The 16449-nt window shown below is 45.8% G+C and overlaps 1 protein-coding gene across 1 annotated transcript in view; it reads right to left on the bottom strand.

The window, feature by feature from the left end:
* The window catches only part of GRM8 (glutamate metabotropic receptor 8), a 504716-nt gene extending 488747 nt beyond the window's left edge, over nucleotides 1-15969 (bottom strand). Inside the window, exon 1 of the mRNA XM_066634671.1 lies at nucleotides 15460-15969. Coding sequence (XP_066490768.1) covers nucleotides 15460-15969 — 510 coding nt within the window. The remainder of the gene's footprint in view (nucleotides 1-15459) is intronic.
* Nucleotides 15970-16449: the final 480 nt, after the last annotated feature.

The raw sequence follows: 16449 nt of genomic DNA, 5'->3' as shown, positions 1-16449 counted from the left end.
GGCCCTTCCAGAGAAACCTCAGCAGCGGCCCCCCCCCATGTGGGGTCGGTGGCATCCATCAGTTGGGATTATCTTTCGGCCACTATACAAAGTATGGTGCAAGACTCTGTTGCAGAGGGAATCTCTATTGAAGGTTTTGGCCTGTTGAAGGTGTGGCAGAGAGGGTCCCAATCTGGGTCAAGAAGCCTGCATGGAGGCCATCGCTGAAGCCATACTATCAGAGACAGAGGGTTGCACCATGCTTTGCATAGTGGCTGAAAGATCGTCCCAACTGATGGACACCACCGACCCCATGGGAGGGGCATTGCTGATGCTTCTTTAGAAGGGCCATGTTCAAGGGCTGACTGACCCCTCGCCCCAATGGAAAGCCCACCAGGGAAGTTGCCTTTTGCAAAGCATTTGCAAAGAGAGGCGAGTCATAATCGTGATGGGGGCGGGATTTGAGAACCGCAGATAAGTGAAACTGTGGATATGCGTACCATGGACACAGGGGGTGTCTGTATTTCAGCTTCCGTGAGTATAATCATGAGTGACAAACACAAGCCCCACATGAAGCACCCAACACAAGACAACTGACCCATTTCAAATTTGTATTGCTGTCTTGGATGAAGGAACACAACAAGCTACAGTTCGGTAACAATGCTTGTTCTCTTATCAAATACACTTAACCCCCCCCCCTGCCCAAATAGTTACAGCTCCCTAGGTGCAAGAATATGCCACGACAATTACAAGAGAAGTTCTAGACCAGGTTGCTGTGTTAGTACAGCTTAACAGCCCTTCCCTTCCTTACACTGGGGGAGGTTGAGGATTTGAGCCCTCTGGAACCGAGACCAGTCAAATGCCAGTTGATGGCGCTCCACAAGTTGGCTCAGCGGGCCTCTCATCCCCCTCCACAGTAACCCAACACACCCAAATGTGTAATTGCATTTTGTGTAGCAAGTGCCAGGTTAACAGTGCCGAAAGCATTAAAGGCATTGGACTTCAAATTTACTGTGACCGACCGAAATGAACAATTTCTTCTGGATACGCAGTAGCTTGGGGGGCTTGCGCGAACTCCCTGTTGGGCAGCACTTATTGTAGTCAAAAGCTAGATTTGCATAGTAGCAGGGAACTCAGCACAGCTCTGGGACCGCATTAGCCGGCACTGAATTCAGAGCCACCTGCATCCACGGGCTTTATCGGTCCCTAATCTCTCTCCTCTCTGGAAAAGACAACGACCCATATGTTGCTATTTATTTGTAAGGCAGTGGCTCAGATAACCCCACAGATGAGGATAGACAGAGTGTGTTGCTCTCAACACAGCCTGGAGAAGACAACCCTCCAGAAGAAGCCAATTCTTTCCGGTTCCAAGTCAAATTTCTAGGCTTCATTTTTGAGCCAAGACACAGGGTTCTAAGCTCTACTTTTTCTAATCAAATTCCAGCCCGATCCTAACCTGTGCTGGCACAGCCAGGCCACAGCCCTTTAGCTGGCGCAAATCGGAGCAGCCCATGTAAAGCTGCCAGGGGTGAGGATGGGGGTTAGGATATGGTATGAGCCACAATGGTCAATCCCACCCTTTCCCAGACCTGGTCCTTCCCCCATTTCACCCTCCCCCTGCCCAAAAACATTCCCTCCCCACCCCTAGAACACTCCTCCGCCATCCTCTCCCACCCCCTGCACCCCCGACACAAACTAACCTCCTCTGGCCAGGGCAGAGACTGGATCCAGCCCTGATGAACCACAGTAGCCCTCCTCACCAGCCCATTTGATTCCCAAGTTGGAGTAAATGTGCCTAGCAGCAGGTTTGCAACACTCAAGAGCTTGGCACAGGGAGTCCACGCCAGCTCAAGTGCTGGTTAGGATTGTGCTGTTCATTGTTACCCTGCAGATGCCTGATCTTGTCAGATCTCGGAAGCTAAGCAGGGTCAGGCCTGGTTAGTACTTGGATGGGAGACCGCCTGGGAATACCGGGTGCTGTAGGCTTATACCATAGTCTTTAGAGACTGAAGGTTGCCAACCATGCTTATAGATAAGCTCAAGGCTGGCCCGAGATCTACTCCCATCAGGCAACATGCTAAATGCTGTCACCCTCTGGGCGGTGTCAATTCCTTTATGATTATTGTAAGCCACTTTGAGGGCTCCTTTGGGGGCAGAAAGGTAGGGTAAAAATCCTCAAATAAATACATACAAACATCTTTTATTCATCAAACCACTGCAGTGTTAAGTGGGAGATATTATTTTTTCCCAGATGGTACAATTCATATTGTGGATTTGGTTCGCAATTTCTTCCTGTTGGTACATAAGCTCTTGTGATATTCAGTCCCTTGAGTTGGCACCAGATATATAGTCGTGTAGCACTATACCAGGATGAGAAGCCCACCCACCAAATGGTTATGATGCTATTGCATTGCTTAAGTAGAATCGCCAGAAATATTACTACAGCCCAATCCCATGCCAGCTAGGGCTGTTGTAATGGGCATGCACACTGTCGCAAATGTGCCATAAGGCATGGCGCGGCAGTATGGAGACCTGGGGCAAAGCCTGCCCTGGCCTTCTGCAGCCACTCAGAGGCCTGTGGCGACTGGAGCAGATAGGCTCTCCACCAGGTAGTGGGGATGGGGGAGGAGAGGTGGGGAAGTGTTATGGGACACAGGGAGGGGGGCAGTTCAGGTCCAAAAGGGGTTGGGGACAGTGGTCCCAGCTACAGCCACATACTATCCCCCCCCCCCATTTCAGGGCCTGAAAGCCCAAAACAGAGCAGCTCAGGTCTACACCAGCAACATTGCTGGCACAGATCTGATTAGCCCCATAGAGCCTGCTGCGGCTTTACATGGGGTAAGTCTCTATTCCCATGCTGGATGCAGTGGAGGCTGTACCTGCCCTGCTCAATTGTGGCACTGGACTTCTGCTAGGATTGGGCTGTTAGTCTGGTTTTGAAAAATGGCTCGGACAAATCTTTGCAAATCTAGCTCCTCAGTCAGTTTCAGGAAACAGACCTACATAACCAGGGTTCCTTTTGTTACAGGCTTGTAGACCGTGCAATCAGTATCACGCTCATGTACCAAGACAACACAGACCCCGCGATACTGCATGTCCTGTTGCTAAAACCGTTTTTGCTAAATGGCATCGGGCACCCTCGGGGATCTGAAACCAAGAGCCAAAGTGAGGAGGAGGGAAAAAAAAAAAAACCTGCTTTGCTTCTACTGTACCGTGCTGGGCAAAGAGTAGGGGGGAAATGAACATATGGCAGTGAGCAAAACAAAAGTTATTTTAGTTACAATGCATTCACCGGGGAGCTTGTGTTGCATCTGTGGATCTCCGCAGTTCCCACAGATAGAGATTTGCGCCCGATGAATGCTGTGGCTGGGTGAAATCACCATCAAGAGCACTTGCACATATCCTGCAACCCAACATGTGTGCTACTGCAGCAGACAACATTTTGGGAGGAATCAGAGAAAATAGGACAAAACAAGAACTTGGTGGTGACCACCAAATACTAAGACCCAGATCAGCGATTTTCAACCAGCCAGCCATGGCACATTGGTGTACCACAAGATACCCACAGGTATACAGCAGGGATTTGGAGCACAGTGGTTGAAAATAGCTGAAAATCTCTTCTGGGTTTTGTAGCTCCATTTTTAGAGCAACTGGTTTCATAAGGAGCCAGCAGAGAAAGACAGACAATTTGTTATGACAGACAGTTGCCCTAGAAACAGAGCTGCAGAACCCGGAAGAATAGCCCAGAAGCCAAAAGTGACATCACAAGAGGTGAAGACCATAAAAAAGTTCATAGATGTCCGTGCACCACGAGAAGAAAAACATTGAGAATCACTGACCTAGATTCTAAATACATCTGTGCTGAAAAAACTGTACTACTAGAGTCAAAAGGATTTGCAAATAATGCAGTCAAAGTCCTCCAATAGATTACTCATACAGGGGATTCTCAGTGTGAGTCACCAAGGATTCCTACTCATATGGATTGTTTCAACACAAATAGCAGATCAGGTGGGGATACACGTCTGGGCTGCACCGTTCAGAGGTGAGATCACTGTTTTGCCAAATTCCTGTTCCAGATCTTACCTAGAGAACTCATGTCCACTTTAAGCTAATTAGTTCCCCTGGTTCAAACCCAGCTCACTCTAGCGGTGTACAAAACTACTATTGTCCCTCAGCGCTAACAGGAAGGTAACCAGTAGGTGGCTTGCCTGTGGGGCTGCAGGGTCCCTCCTTCTGGTTCTCAAAGCTCTTCTGGGTATAGCAGCACCCCTCATCGCTCCACCACCCAGCAGTCTCCAGCCGTCCCCGTTCCAGCAATCCTCAGTAGTCAGTTCACCCATTCGTCCATCCATCAGTCAGTTCGTTGGTCAGTCAGCAGGTCCAGTAGTCTGTCAGCAAGTCCATTAGTCCCTCAGTTCATTAACCAGTCCTCTCTCCTTCCTCCAACCTGTCCTCCTCCTGCTACCCACAAACTCTCCCTCCTCCAGGTGCTGCATTTATCCCTGATGGCTTTGCTGCCTCCAAGTGGCTGCAGCTGTGCAGCCCACTCACTGCAATCTAAGGCCCAGGTGTTAATCTCATGCTTTCCAGGCCTCTCAGAGCAAGGGGCCACTGTTGTCACCTTGAGGGATCTTGCGCACTTCCAATCAGGGGTCGGCCAGGTTGGGTGCTTGGCTGAGGACTCTTGTCCATCACAGAGTCCACCACCTGAGCCTTCGTAATAAGGTTTCTAACCCTTCAGACTGACCTGGAGCCTCCATAAATCAGCATCAAGCAGCAATCTCCAAGTGACTACTGAAAGCAATCTTGGAGATTTTAAAAGGACTTCCATACGAACGACATTACATCATGTTGGGGAAAACACCCCCAACTGTAGATTCCAAGGCAGGCAGGCAGGCACTCAAAGGAGCCTCCAAACACTTAGAAGGCCTCCAGGAAGACACACTAAGCAATTTGCACAGAGAAAAGCATGCTGGGTCTGCCTCCTTCTGAACCACCTGGTGGAGTTTCACCTGCTGCTGCTATTGGCCACAAGTATACCTACCACCACCTCCTGCCCCACCCAGCCTCCACCTTCTTGAAAGGGCATGGCTGAACTCCTTTACACATCATGTAATCCATAGGAATCCGTCGTGAGACAACTCAAGACAAATTCAATTGCAATTTATATAAGGGAAAGGAGATCTCTGAAAGTATTCTGGATCACGATCCTTAGAACTAAGGTGTAAAAGTCCCCAATATATTGTAAAAACCCAAGTTAATGAAGCACGTTACATTTACACTCCCTCCTCACTTCAAGGAAATTAGCACAAATTAATGTTGACGCTAATCAATCCTAGCAGTGTGCCTAGAATTTGAAAACCAATTAGGTCTTCCAACTGCAGTAAAATATTGGCAAAGTGTGTTGGAGATACTGAGAGTTGACTTGTGTACTCTGAACTCTTAGAGAACATTCTCTGCTGCCCCACTCCCAAAAAAAGCACAACGAAAGTCTACTTGCTCTTACATTCCACTGAAATAAAGGTTGCAATCCTCACCACCCTTTCCTGAGAATAAGTCCCATTCAAATAACAACAACAACTTTATTTTTACCCCGACTTTCTCCCCGAAGGGACTCAAGGCAGCTTACAACAGGTTAAAGCAGATTAAAAACATAATTTAAAACAAATAAAAGCATATTAACACATATCATAAAAACAGCAGCCAGATTAAAAAATAGTCAGGTAAAAAGAGCATAGAGCAGCAGCGAATTATAAAAGAATCAGGCCTGTAAAAAATATTAAAAGATGTTAAAAAGATGTTTAAAAAGGCCGAGAACTCAGAAGGCTTGTTTAAACAGGAGGGTCTTCAGGCCTCGCAGAAAAGTCTCAAGAGAGGGAGTCATTCTTAAGTCAAGGGGAAGGGAGTTCCATAGCGTTAGTGCCACTAGAGAAGGCCTTAGTTCTTGCCACCGCCCCATGTTCCTCCCTAGGCGGTGGCACTTGTAAAAAGGCCTTCTCTGATGACCTAAGAGGACGAGCCAAATTGTACGGGAGTAGGCGATCTCTAAGATACCCTGGCCCAGAGCAGTATAGGGCTTTAAAGGTCAAAACCAGCACCTTGAATTGGGCCCGGAAACGAATGGGCAGCCAATGCAGCCGCTGGAGAAGCGGGCTGACAGAGTCAAACCACCTACCTCCAGTAACCACACAGGCCGCCACATTCTGCACTAGTTGCAGTTTCTGAACCGTCTTCAAGGGCAGCCCCACATAGAGCGCATTACAGTAATCTAACCTCGATGTCACCGAGGCATGGACCACCATGGCCAGGTCTGCACGATCCAAGTACGGCCGCAGCTGGCGCACCAGCCAAAGCTGAGCAAAGGCCCCCCTAGCCACAGCCGCCACCTGGGAATCCAGGAGCAGCTGCGAGTCTAGGTGGACCCCCAAGCTGCGGACCTGCTCCTTCAGGGAGAGTGCAACCCCATTCAGCGCAAGCCGATAGTCCAGCACCTGCATCGAGGATTTCCGAACCAGGAGAGCCTCTGTCTTATCCAGATTTAATTTCAGTTTGTTAGCCCCCATCCAGATCCTCACTGCCTCCAGACCGCGCTCCAGGCCCTCAACCACCACCCTGGAGTCTGGAGGAAAGGATAGAGCTGGGTGTCAAATAGGACTTACTTCTGAGTAGACCTGGTTAAGATTGTGCCCAAAAGGTGTGTATTAGTCTGAATTAACATCCTTCTGATTTCAATGAAACTTGTGCAACTGAGGCTTTCACTGGCTGACAAGCCCTGCGCATCCTGTAACCAGCTGATAGACATAAATGTTTAGTCTCTGACATTTAACATGCCATTGACAGAGTAATGAGCACTAAATCAACAGGTTTGGAAGTAATTTGTGTATCTCTAACAATAGGAATAATCAAGAAAGAATAATGTTCCCCTGTTTGCAGAAAACTGTGATACACCAACATGGGCAAAGGCCCAAATCCAGTCGTAGCCTGCAGGCGCATTTAAACATTTGCTGTTCAAATGCGAAATCTGCTGTTGAAATATAACATTTGTGGTCTTGGATGTAGATGTACAATTGTATGCTCTGAATCATATCAAAAGATCATCACAATGCAGATCCATATTCCACACTGATCAAGATGGAAGGTTTTTTATTGACCAATAACTAGGCATCCACGGCCACAATGTTGCTGCTGCTGATATAATTGATTGTCAATTTCAGGCTGATTTTTATTGATCTTTAGCTCTGTTTATTTGTTAATTGGTTTATATGTATTGCTTTAACCTTGGTAAACCACTTTGGAGGCCACGAGCAGGGTATAATTATGTTATTGTTATACATTTTTTAAACTTAATCGGACTAATACATTAAAACAGGGGCGGGCAAAACATGTTGGCAGGAGGGCCACATCATGTCTCTGACACTGTGTTGGGGTTCGGGGGGGGGGGGGAATTTACATTTCAAATTTGAATAATTTTACGTAAGTGAATATATCAGAGAAGGAACTTATATGAATAAATGAATAATACTGAGCTTATTGATAATCACATGCGAACTATAATACAGGCATGTAGAACCACATGAGAACTATGAATTGTTTGCCACATACCTCTTGGTTTGTATGGTGAAAACATACAAGCCAAGCCAGAAACACATGGAGACATAAATGGTTCAGAGGCAATGGGAGCGAGGGTTAAAATAATGCCCAGGGAAAAGCAGAAAACACATGAAGACTATAAAAGGCCTTGCTGCAACTTGGCCCACAGCTCACGAGTGGTGGAAGCAACCAGCAGTTGCGGGCCACCATGGGCTCCAACAGTCTGACGGGCCAGAGGTTCATTGGAGACAGGGGACTCCCTGCAGGCTGGATTGGGGAACCCTGAGGGCTGCAAATGGCCCCCGGGCTGGGATTTGCCAACCCCTGCATTAAAATAATTAAAGTAAATATTCATTTATCTTGTCTGATCTTGGAAGCTAAGCAGGGTCAGGCCTGGTTAGTACTTGGATGGGAGACCGCTTGGGAATACCGGGTGCTGTAGGCTTATACCATAGTCTTTCGAGACTGAAGGTTGCCAACCATCTCCCTATACTGAACACTATCTCCCAATCTTGTCTGATCTCAGAAGCTAAGCAGGGTCAGGCCTGGTTAGTACTTGGATGGGAGACCGCTTGGGAATACCGGGTGCTGTAGGCTTATACCATAGTCTTTCGAGACTGAAGGTTGCCAACCATCTCCCTATACTGAACACTATCTCCCAATCTTGTCTGATCTCAGAAGCTAAGCAGGGTCAGGCCTGGTTAGTACTTGGATGGGAGACCGCTTGGGAATACCAGGTGCTGTAGGCTTATACCATAGTCTTTCAAGACTGAAGGTTGCCAACCATTTCAAATAATTTCAACATGACTCTCATTCAAACCGCCTAAGTAATTAAATGCATACATCAGTCGCTGAACGTAATGTCCAAACTGTGAAAGGAAACCTGAAATTCCTGAACTACCAACCCTGAATCAACAAGCCTTGAAACAACCTAAGACTGCCTGATCACCTAAACAAGCCACTTGGAGACAAATTCATGCTAGAGAGTGCAAAAGCAGGAAGGAGACGGAACACCCTCTAGCATGAATTGAAACTACAGATGTATCCCCATATCTGTGAGTCCTGTATCCATGGTTTCAACCAGCTGGAGATCCAAAATATTAACCCATTTTTACCCAGCCCACACATTTGGTCCCCGGTGCGTATATGCAACACTGGGCAAAAATGGCTTAAATAAAAAATTCCAGAAACTTCTTGAAAATTCTGATGCTGTGCCCCCCACTTCCTCCTTCTTTCCTCACCCCAGTCCCACCAGCACTGTCCTTTGAAGCACACTATGTATGACTGCAGACTCTGGACATCAGCACCATGCTTAGTCACCATGCTTCCCTTTCTGGCTCTCACAGCGACACATCCTGTGGCTCCCTCCAGACCAGAGATGCTTTGATGGATGCCTACATGGGAAACTCAGGCTAGGCCACCTCTGGGTCTTAAAGCCCAAAATATGAAAATAATATAGAATATATAGGGTTTGTTACTATCTGCGGTTTGGAGTATCCGAGATAGGTGTTAGAATGTACCTCCCACGGATACAGGTAATGCAGTCTCTGTAAATTGGATAGAAGCAGGACTGGCAGAAAAGTAAGTCACACCCAGAGGCAGCCCAAGCTTCAGTGCTTTCTTTTTCCCATGGAGGTCTGGAAAAGACTGACAGCCCAATCCAATGCGTATCTACTCAGTAGTAAGTCCCATTAGAGTCAGTGGGGCTTACTTCCAGGAAAGTGTGGATAGGATTGGGGTGTGAGAAAGCCCAGACATTTTGGTCCATCAGAGAGCTGTTACTGGGGCAATGCGCCCACCAAGTGGAGGACAGTAGCAGAATCACAGAAAGCGAATGCTTTAAACACACACACACACACACACACACACACACACACTTCTTCATGTGTGAATCATCATCGCACTAGGAACAACACTAGTCTGTCAGCTGAGGAAGCGTGAGTGAATCACTGGAAAAAATAATAATTGGCACCCATGCTTTGAACATTATTTCTGTTCCCCAGAAATGCTATCTGAAGAGTTGGGCATCTCGTTGGTGCAACACAAAAGAATCGTCTTTTTTTTCAGCATCCGGACAGGATAAACAAGTGTACGAAGAACATTTAATCTGCACAAAATGTCACAGTCACTTCTAAAGCAAGCTTTCAAACAGAAAAAGGATTATTAGGACACTGGTGCCACAAGTCTAAACACATATCCTTGGGAGTAATCTCTACTGAGTAGACATGCACAATCCACTGTGTTCAATGGAGCTTACTCCCAGGAAAGTGTGTACAGGATTACAGCTGGGTAGCCCAATCCTAACAGATTGCCCATGCTGCGATATGGGGGCACCAACACGGCCACTAGTCAAAAGCATTCCCGGAGGGGGAGGGAGAAGTGCTAAGCTTTGTAGGGTGCCTCACTGTGCCCTATAAGCTGCCCCTCAGCGTCAGAGCCTTTTCGGGCAGCAAGAGCAACGCAGGGGCGTCTCCTCCAAGTTGCTCTTGCCGCCTGAAATAGGTTTGATAGCGAGGAGGGGTTTACCGGGCGTGGTGAGGTGACCTACAAAATTTAGTGCTTTGCCCCCTCTCTAGGAACACTACTGCCCCATGGTAAGGGAACATTTTGAACATGACCACCAGTTTGCTGTGACTGGGCCCCGACAATGCGGTAGTGATAGGTGAGGCTAGGACAGTGTTGAGTTTGAAGTTTTAAGACAGTTTTAAGGCCATTCAGTAAGTTCAGGCTTCAGCTTCAACTCCGGTGATGGGCTTCAGCATGACTGATTGTGACTGCGACAAACTGAATGTCAATTTCTTCCCCAAGCAATTGTGCGTACTTCACCGCTCTGAGAGTTCACTCCCAAGCATCTACAAGCCAAAACATGAACAGGCCCTAAGATCCAAGTCTCTTCAAATAGATCCATATATATATATATATATATATATAGTATTGTTACTTTTATTAAAGACATTTTTGCATGACCTATAATTAAAACCGAAAAAGAGACATCTCCTACATTTGCCAGCAACTGTGTCACATCAATTAAATGGGTAAGTAGGAGCTCTCCCCAGGGGGGCTGCCATGTGACCCTATATTGATTAAGACTGCAAAGGAAGGCTACTTGCCATCGCATTGCATAATGGAAATCAGGAAGAAGCTGTCATGGTTTCAGAAGACAAATTGCCGGCATCTGAGACAATTCATAGGCTCCTTTCCTTCTTGCTGTTCTCACTTTGCCACTAATGCATGCTCTACAGGGATTAGTTTCTTAAATCAGTCTACTGTGCTGTCTCCAATGGCAAAAACGAGGCAGAGCTGGAATCTAGGTGACCCTGCATTAGAGAGGATGTTAAGTGACCAGGATGTCTATCAGTACTTCTGAGATTTTATTATTTAGTAGGCTAAAAAACTGGGGTTCCAGACAAAAGGAAGGGCAATTAAAAATAGGTACATACAGTTACCAGGGTGGTTATTACCTATAAGGACACAGGAATGCAATTGGAAGAAGACTATTTTTTTTCTTTCAAACTGCCATCCAGACAGACTTTTTTTCCTTCAAACCCACAATTCTGTACCACTGTTTCTAACGTACAAATGTGAGGGGGATGCGAGCCCCTCATCAGCAGCATGGTGTGCCTAGTCAATTGTCCAAAAACCAATGCAAACCGGTGCTCCTGGACAATTTTAGCACCAGGCCAGGGTGTCGCAAGAGGAAAAAAGGCTGAAAATCACTTCCTTAAAGAAATGAATCCTTTGGGTGCAGTAGCAGCTTCCCATAGAGGGTGTGGGCGACTGGGGAAATTTAAAGTTTCTCCCTTATCCTCTAACACAGTGGTTTCCAAGACATGGTCCATGGACCACAGATGGCCCAAGAGGACTCAGGAAAAAAAAACAAAAAAACACCTTGATCACTTCCAGTGTCTCACCAAGGAAGCACTTGCCCATGGACCACCAGAGAGGGTGGAGAATGGACCAACTGCAGCCAGCACTTCAGCTGTGAGTGTGGGTGATCCATTTGACACCCTTTCTGGTGGTTCTTGCAAGACACTTCTCCACAGACAACCAGAGAGTGCAGAGAATGAACCACCTGCAGACCACAATTCCATTATCTCACCAAGTATTCCCCCATAGACTACCAAATTTAATTGAATTTTTTGGGTGCAGGGAATGGGGGAGGGGGTTCCATGTGGTCCACAATGATTCCAATTTTTGCCTCCACAGGCTCTTAAAGCTTAGGAACCACGGTTCTAACAGAAATGATCTTGATCAGATAAGAAAGCATAGAATCACCTGTCGCCTTGATTCTATTTCCCCTCTCCCCAAAAGAGAGGTTTGCTATGGAACCTTCAGAAGCAGGCTATGAAACAGTGATTTCACCTCTCCTCCCCTCCCTGTTGAAAAGACTGACTGCTGGCTGTCCCATCATACCTTTCCATAGAGATCTTATGCCCACTTTAGAAAAATTAGCATCCCTTCTTCCTCCAAAAACATTCCTAGTTGTGCCAAAAGCACAGGTGGATCCAACCACCAGGGTAGGCCAGCTGTTCAACCTGCAGAGGTCCTCTTTACTCCTCTCAGCAGCTCCTCTGGCCACAACAGCAGTACCTTGGCTCTCAGCAGCTCCTGGGCATCACAGCCAGCCAGCCACACACCAGTCAGTCAGTCAGTCAGTCCTTCTGCTCTTTCTTCTGCCCTTTCCCCCTTCTACACCCTCTAGCTGTGATTCTCTCACCTTTATCCCCAAGGTCCTCATTATACCTACTAAGTTGCAGCTGTGAGCCCCACCCATTGCAAGCCAAAGGCTCTGGGGTTAATGCCATACTTCCCAGACTGGCCAATTCAAGGGACCACTGCTGACACCACACACTAATCTTCTCAAGGGAAATCCATGACACTGTTTTTTCTCTGATGTGTGCATGTGTCAATGAAACAGACAGAACATTCATGCCACAACCCAACATCAAGGACAACTCCGTTCCAATGGAGTCTGCAGGGGCAGCCTTAGGAGCTGTGGGGCCCAACTGGAAGCATTTTTTATGGGGCCCCACGTTCACAGCCAAGTTCAGTAGAATCTTAGAAATATAAATAAAATGTATTACAGACTTTATATCTCTGTAGAAGAACTGAAAGCCATCAAAATGTGTTCTTCAAAGGTGCATATGTGTTAATGGACCAATTGGCTCTAAGTACATTTAATATAAAATTGCTCACATGTACGCCTACAACAAACAAAATGTGTAGCTTAGCTTTGATAAGTAAATAGTTAGAAAACCACTCGTTTTAGTGATTAAGAAATGATTTAGTAAAAAAAAAATTTTTAAACCTTGCACAGGGCACTGGGCGTGGGGACCCTAAGGTATGGACCCCTTAAACTTGGCACCCAATTGGAAGCAATTGGTCCAATTGGTTTAAAGCCAGCCCTGGGAGTCAGTTCACATATCAAACACTGAGCGATGAGGTCACGTGCAAGCATGATGACATCATGAACTGCAGATTTCACTGTAAAGAGAATCTCATCCAATGGAAATTGAGCAGGGTTTTCTCTGCCTGTTTGTTTCCCTCACCAAAGAGATCGGTTTGCCCATCAATAAGATTCAGGATAATAAGCGTCAATAGGAGGCAGTATTCGTGGTCTCTCCTGCAAGCATCTTCAATTCAATGCACCATTCTCTATTTACCATCCAGCCGGATTTAAAATTAAATGCTGGCTGCCTAATCAGTTCCAGTTGAGTTTATTGATTAGGACTCTGTCAACTGTCCACCCCACTTGACGAGTCGAGATGCGGCAGGTTTACCTTCCCGCTGTTCCCGCTGTTGATGCTTTAGGACTTAATAAAGTATACATTGAAGGCAATGAATAATATGTCAACACAATTGTTGTTCTGAAATGATCTGCCAGAACTTGTCTGAGTAAAAAAAAAAAAAAATTATAACCTTGTGGAAATTTAGGAAGAGGCAAAGTTTCTCAGGGAAGTAATGACAGTTCATTATATTTAATTTAGTTAGACACCGAGATCAATACTTCTAGCATTTCCACACATATTTGTCCATTAAAAAGACCTAGCTGGCCTTTTTGCAAGGAGATTGATGTGTAAAACTTCCAGCTGATTGTCCAGTAATTGTGTCAAGTCAGAGAGAGCTAGTCTAAAAGAATGTACAATTAAATACAGAAATTGTCTAGGACCCAACAGAGCATACACAAGTACTGTATGGGTAACTATCCATGCTTGGAAATGCTTCAGCAGGTCAAAATCCTCACTAGCTCTCTATGCATGGTTAAGCGCACTCGAGTCCAAAAAACTTCTGTGCCTTGATCCCAGTGCAACACAACACAACACGTCCCATGTTGCACTTATACTTCGCCACCACTGTGTCAGCTCAGAGCCATCCAGCTGAGATTATCTGAGAGGTTAAAGGCCTTTCAAATCATGGCCCATTCGGAGGTGAGAAAGAACCATCAGTAGCCCACTGGGACATGTTTGCAAGTCACATGGCTGATAAAATCACTCAAATCCATTCTGACTTGGGCTCTCGTTCGAAAGCACGTCCATGCACGAATGGCTTGCCCAACTAGAATGGAGAGTTTTCAGCTTAGGTTTCACACACATAGGTTTCACACACATTTGTATGTGTTATATAATTAGATAATTATGTTTTTTGGCCAGCCAAAATAAATTTGCAAGCTAGGTAAAGCTACACTTTGACACGCATCCATTTTTGAGTTTCGTCCATGCTCTGATCCCTAACCAGATGAAAGAGCAAGGGATTACTGTAGTTGCAAGATCACAAGCACAATCATTCTCAGGCATGATCTCAATTTAATCTCAGCGTTATCCTCAATGGGCTTGCAGCCCAGGTTAGATTCCCCTGGATCTCCACACCCAGATAAAATGTCCCCTTCCTCCTTCATGCTCAGGCCCTGCAGATGGATGTTAGACTGTAAACGCCTTGGGACATTTGTATGTTCTACACAACCTGATCTGCACTGATGGTACTTAATAAATTATTATAAAAATGTTCCCTTTTATTCACTTGGAACCCTGCACATGCCTGATCTTGTCTGATCTTGGAAGCTAAGCAGGGTCAGGCCTGGTTAGTACTTGGATGGGAGACTGCCTGAGAATACCAGGTGCTGTAGGCTTATACCATAGTCTTTTGAGACTGAAGGTTGCCAACCACCCTTCCTCCAAGGAAAGATGTGTACACAAATTTAAGGCACAAGGTAGTGCATTTTCAGTCCAGTGCCATACTAACGCAGAGTCTTTTGTTTTTAGAAATGATTGCCCTTAATATTTCCTTACTTAATTATTGCCCTTAATGGTTTTTCTCAGTACAGTCTTAATTTTGATGCATTGTATTCAATGTTTTTAAAAACTGGAGGTGTTCAGTCCTACATAAACAATGCATCATTTTATTGGGAAAAGTCTACAGCCCAAAACAAATACAGGCGTGTGTCGTTTAACAACCTTCCGCTTAATGACGGACCGCATATATGATGGCAATCAAAGCACAACAAAGAGGCTCTTAATGAGGTAATCATCTGTCCCATAACCTGCAGCAGTATCTGTTTATACAACAAAGAGGCTGTCAATGCAAAGAAGAGACAATCTATTTCCAGTAGCTTGTGCAGCCTGTGAGTGTCTGAAAAGGAGTGTCGGTTTACACAGCAAGGGCATTAGATTGGGCTAAATGTTGACTTAATGACCTAATCACATAACAGGGATTGGAGGACATACCCCCGTCATTAAGTGACAAACACCTGTAAATATATTCACACCCAGTTTGCCATTTCTCACCAGATTATTAACAGTATTTATATACCGCTTTTCAGATTATGTAACCCATAACTAGATAATTTGCTGCTGCTTCTACTTATGCTTCATAAATTTGTAAAGAGTTACTTACCTTAAAAAGTCTTAAAATATTAGCCACCATGATAGACACTGAACTCGCAGCTGCACCGATTACCCCTGTTATTTTGTCCGGCTTAGTGAAAATAGGTGGGTCTCCATTTGCACATTTGACGTCCGACCCATCTTTCTCTATCAACGCTTGCACAAATGTTAAGGACTGCTCCAAGGCATATGTGTCCCTGGAACAAGTGTCTAGAATCCGGACACCCAAAGTCACATTGGCAAGAAGGTCGGGGTCCTTATTGATCTGGTCGATTGCATATAGCATGGCTTCAAGCCGGTGGATTCCTTTCTCCTTCTTGAGTTCCCCGCACGGTACTCCTCGATCTCCTTTTGCGTGGACGGGGAAGAGTCCTCCCAAGATGACGTCTCCGTCGAGTCGAATGGAGTGAGCGTATTCCTGGCCATGAGTTCCTTGGATCATAGGGAGTATCCAACAGAATTTGGCGGCGAGCAAGAAAAAACAATGGCAGGAGGCGAGACGCTTGTCCTCGTATACCATTTTTTCGGAAGGCGGTGTTGCTGTCCAAGACCCAGATCTTCTTCTTGCTAGAGGAGCAGGTGGACAATGTGAAACTGCCCCTTCTGAAGGCTACCATCAGTGCCCAGTGAATTAGAATAAAGGACCATGCAGCAGATAGAAAATAAGTGTTGTTCTTTGGGGGGGGGGGGTTGTTTGCTTAATAAAAGTCCTTAAGTGTCTCACAAAAAGAATCCATTTGGATTAACTTTGCCATGTGTTACCTTGCTTGAGAAGTCTTTTCAGTGATGGCAGATTGGCATTAGTATAAATGCCCCCAGTGCTGGAATGAGGTCAGAAGTTCATATCCTTGGATTGTGCCTTTTGATGGAGATACTCCTGAAATAGAGAGAAAAAAAATGTTAGTGTGTCTAATGTTTGTTATTTATACATTTTAAATTTTGAAACAGAGCTTATTTCATTAGCAATATGATGATGATGATTTATATGCTGCTTTTAAAA

The sequence above is a fragment of the Tiliqua scincoides genome, chromosome 7 (genome assembly GCF_035046505.1).
Source record: "Tiliqua scincoides isolate rTilSci1 chromosome 7, rTilSci1.hap2, whole genome shotgun sequence".
NCBI lineage: Eukaryota > Metazoa > Chordata > Lepidosauria > Squamata > Scincidae > Tiliqua > Tiliqua scincoides.
The sequence above is the reverse complement of the archived record's forward strand: the minus strand, read 5'-3'. Positions and strand labels throughout refer to the sequence as shown.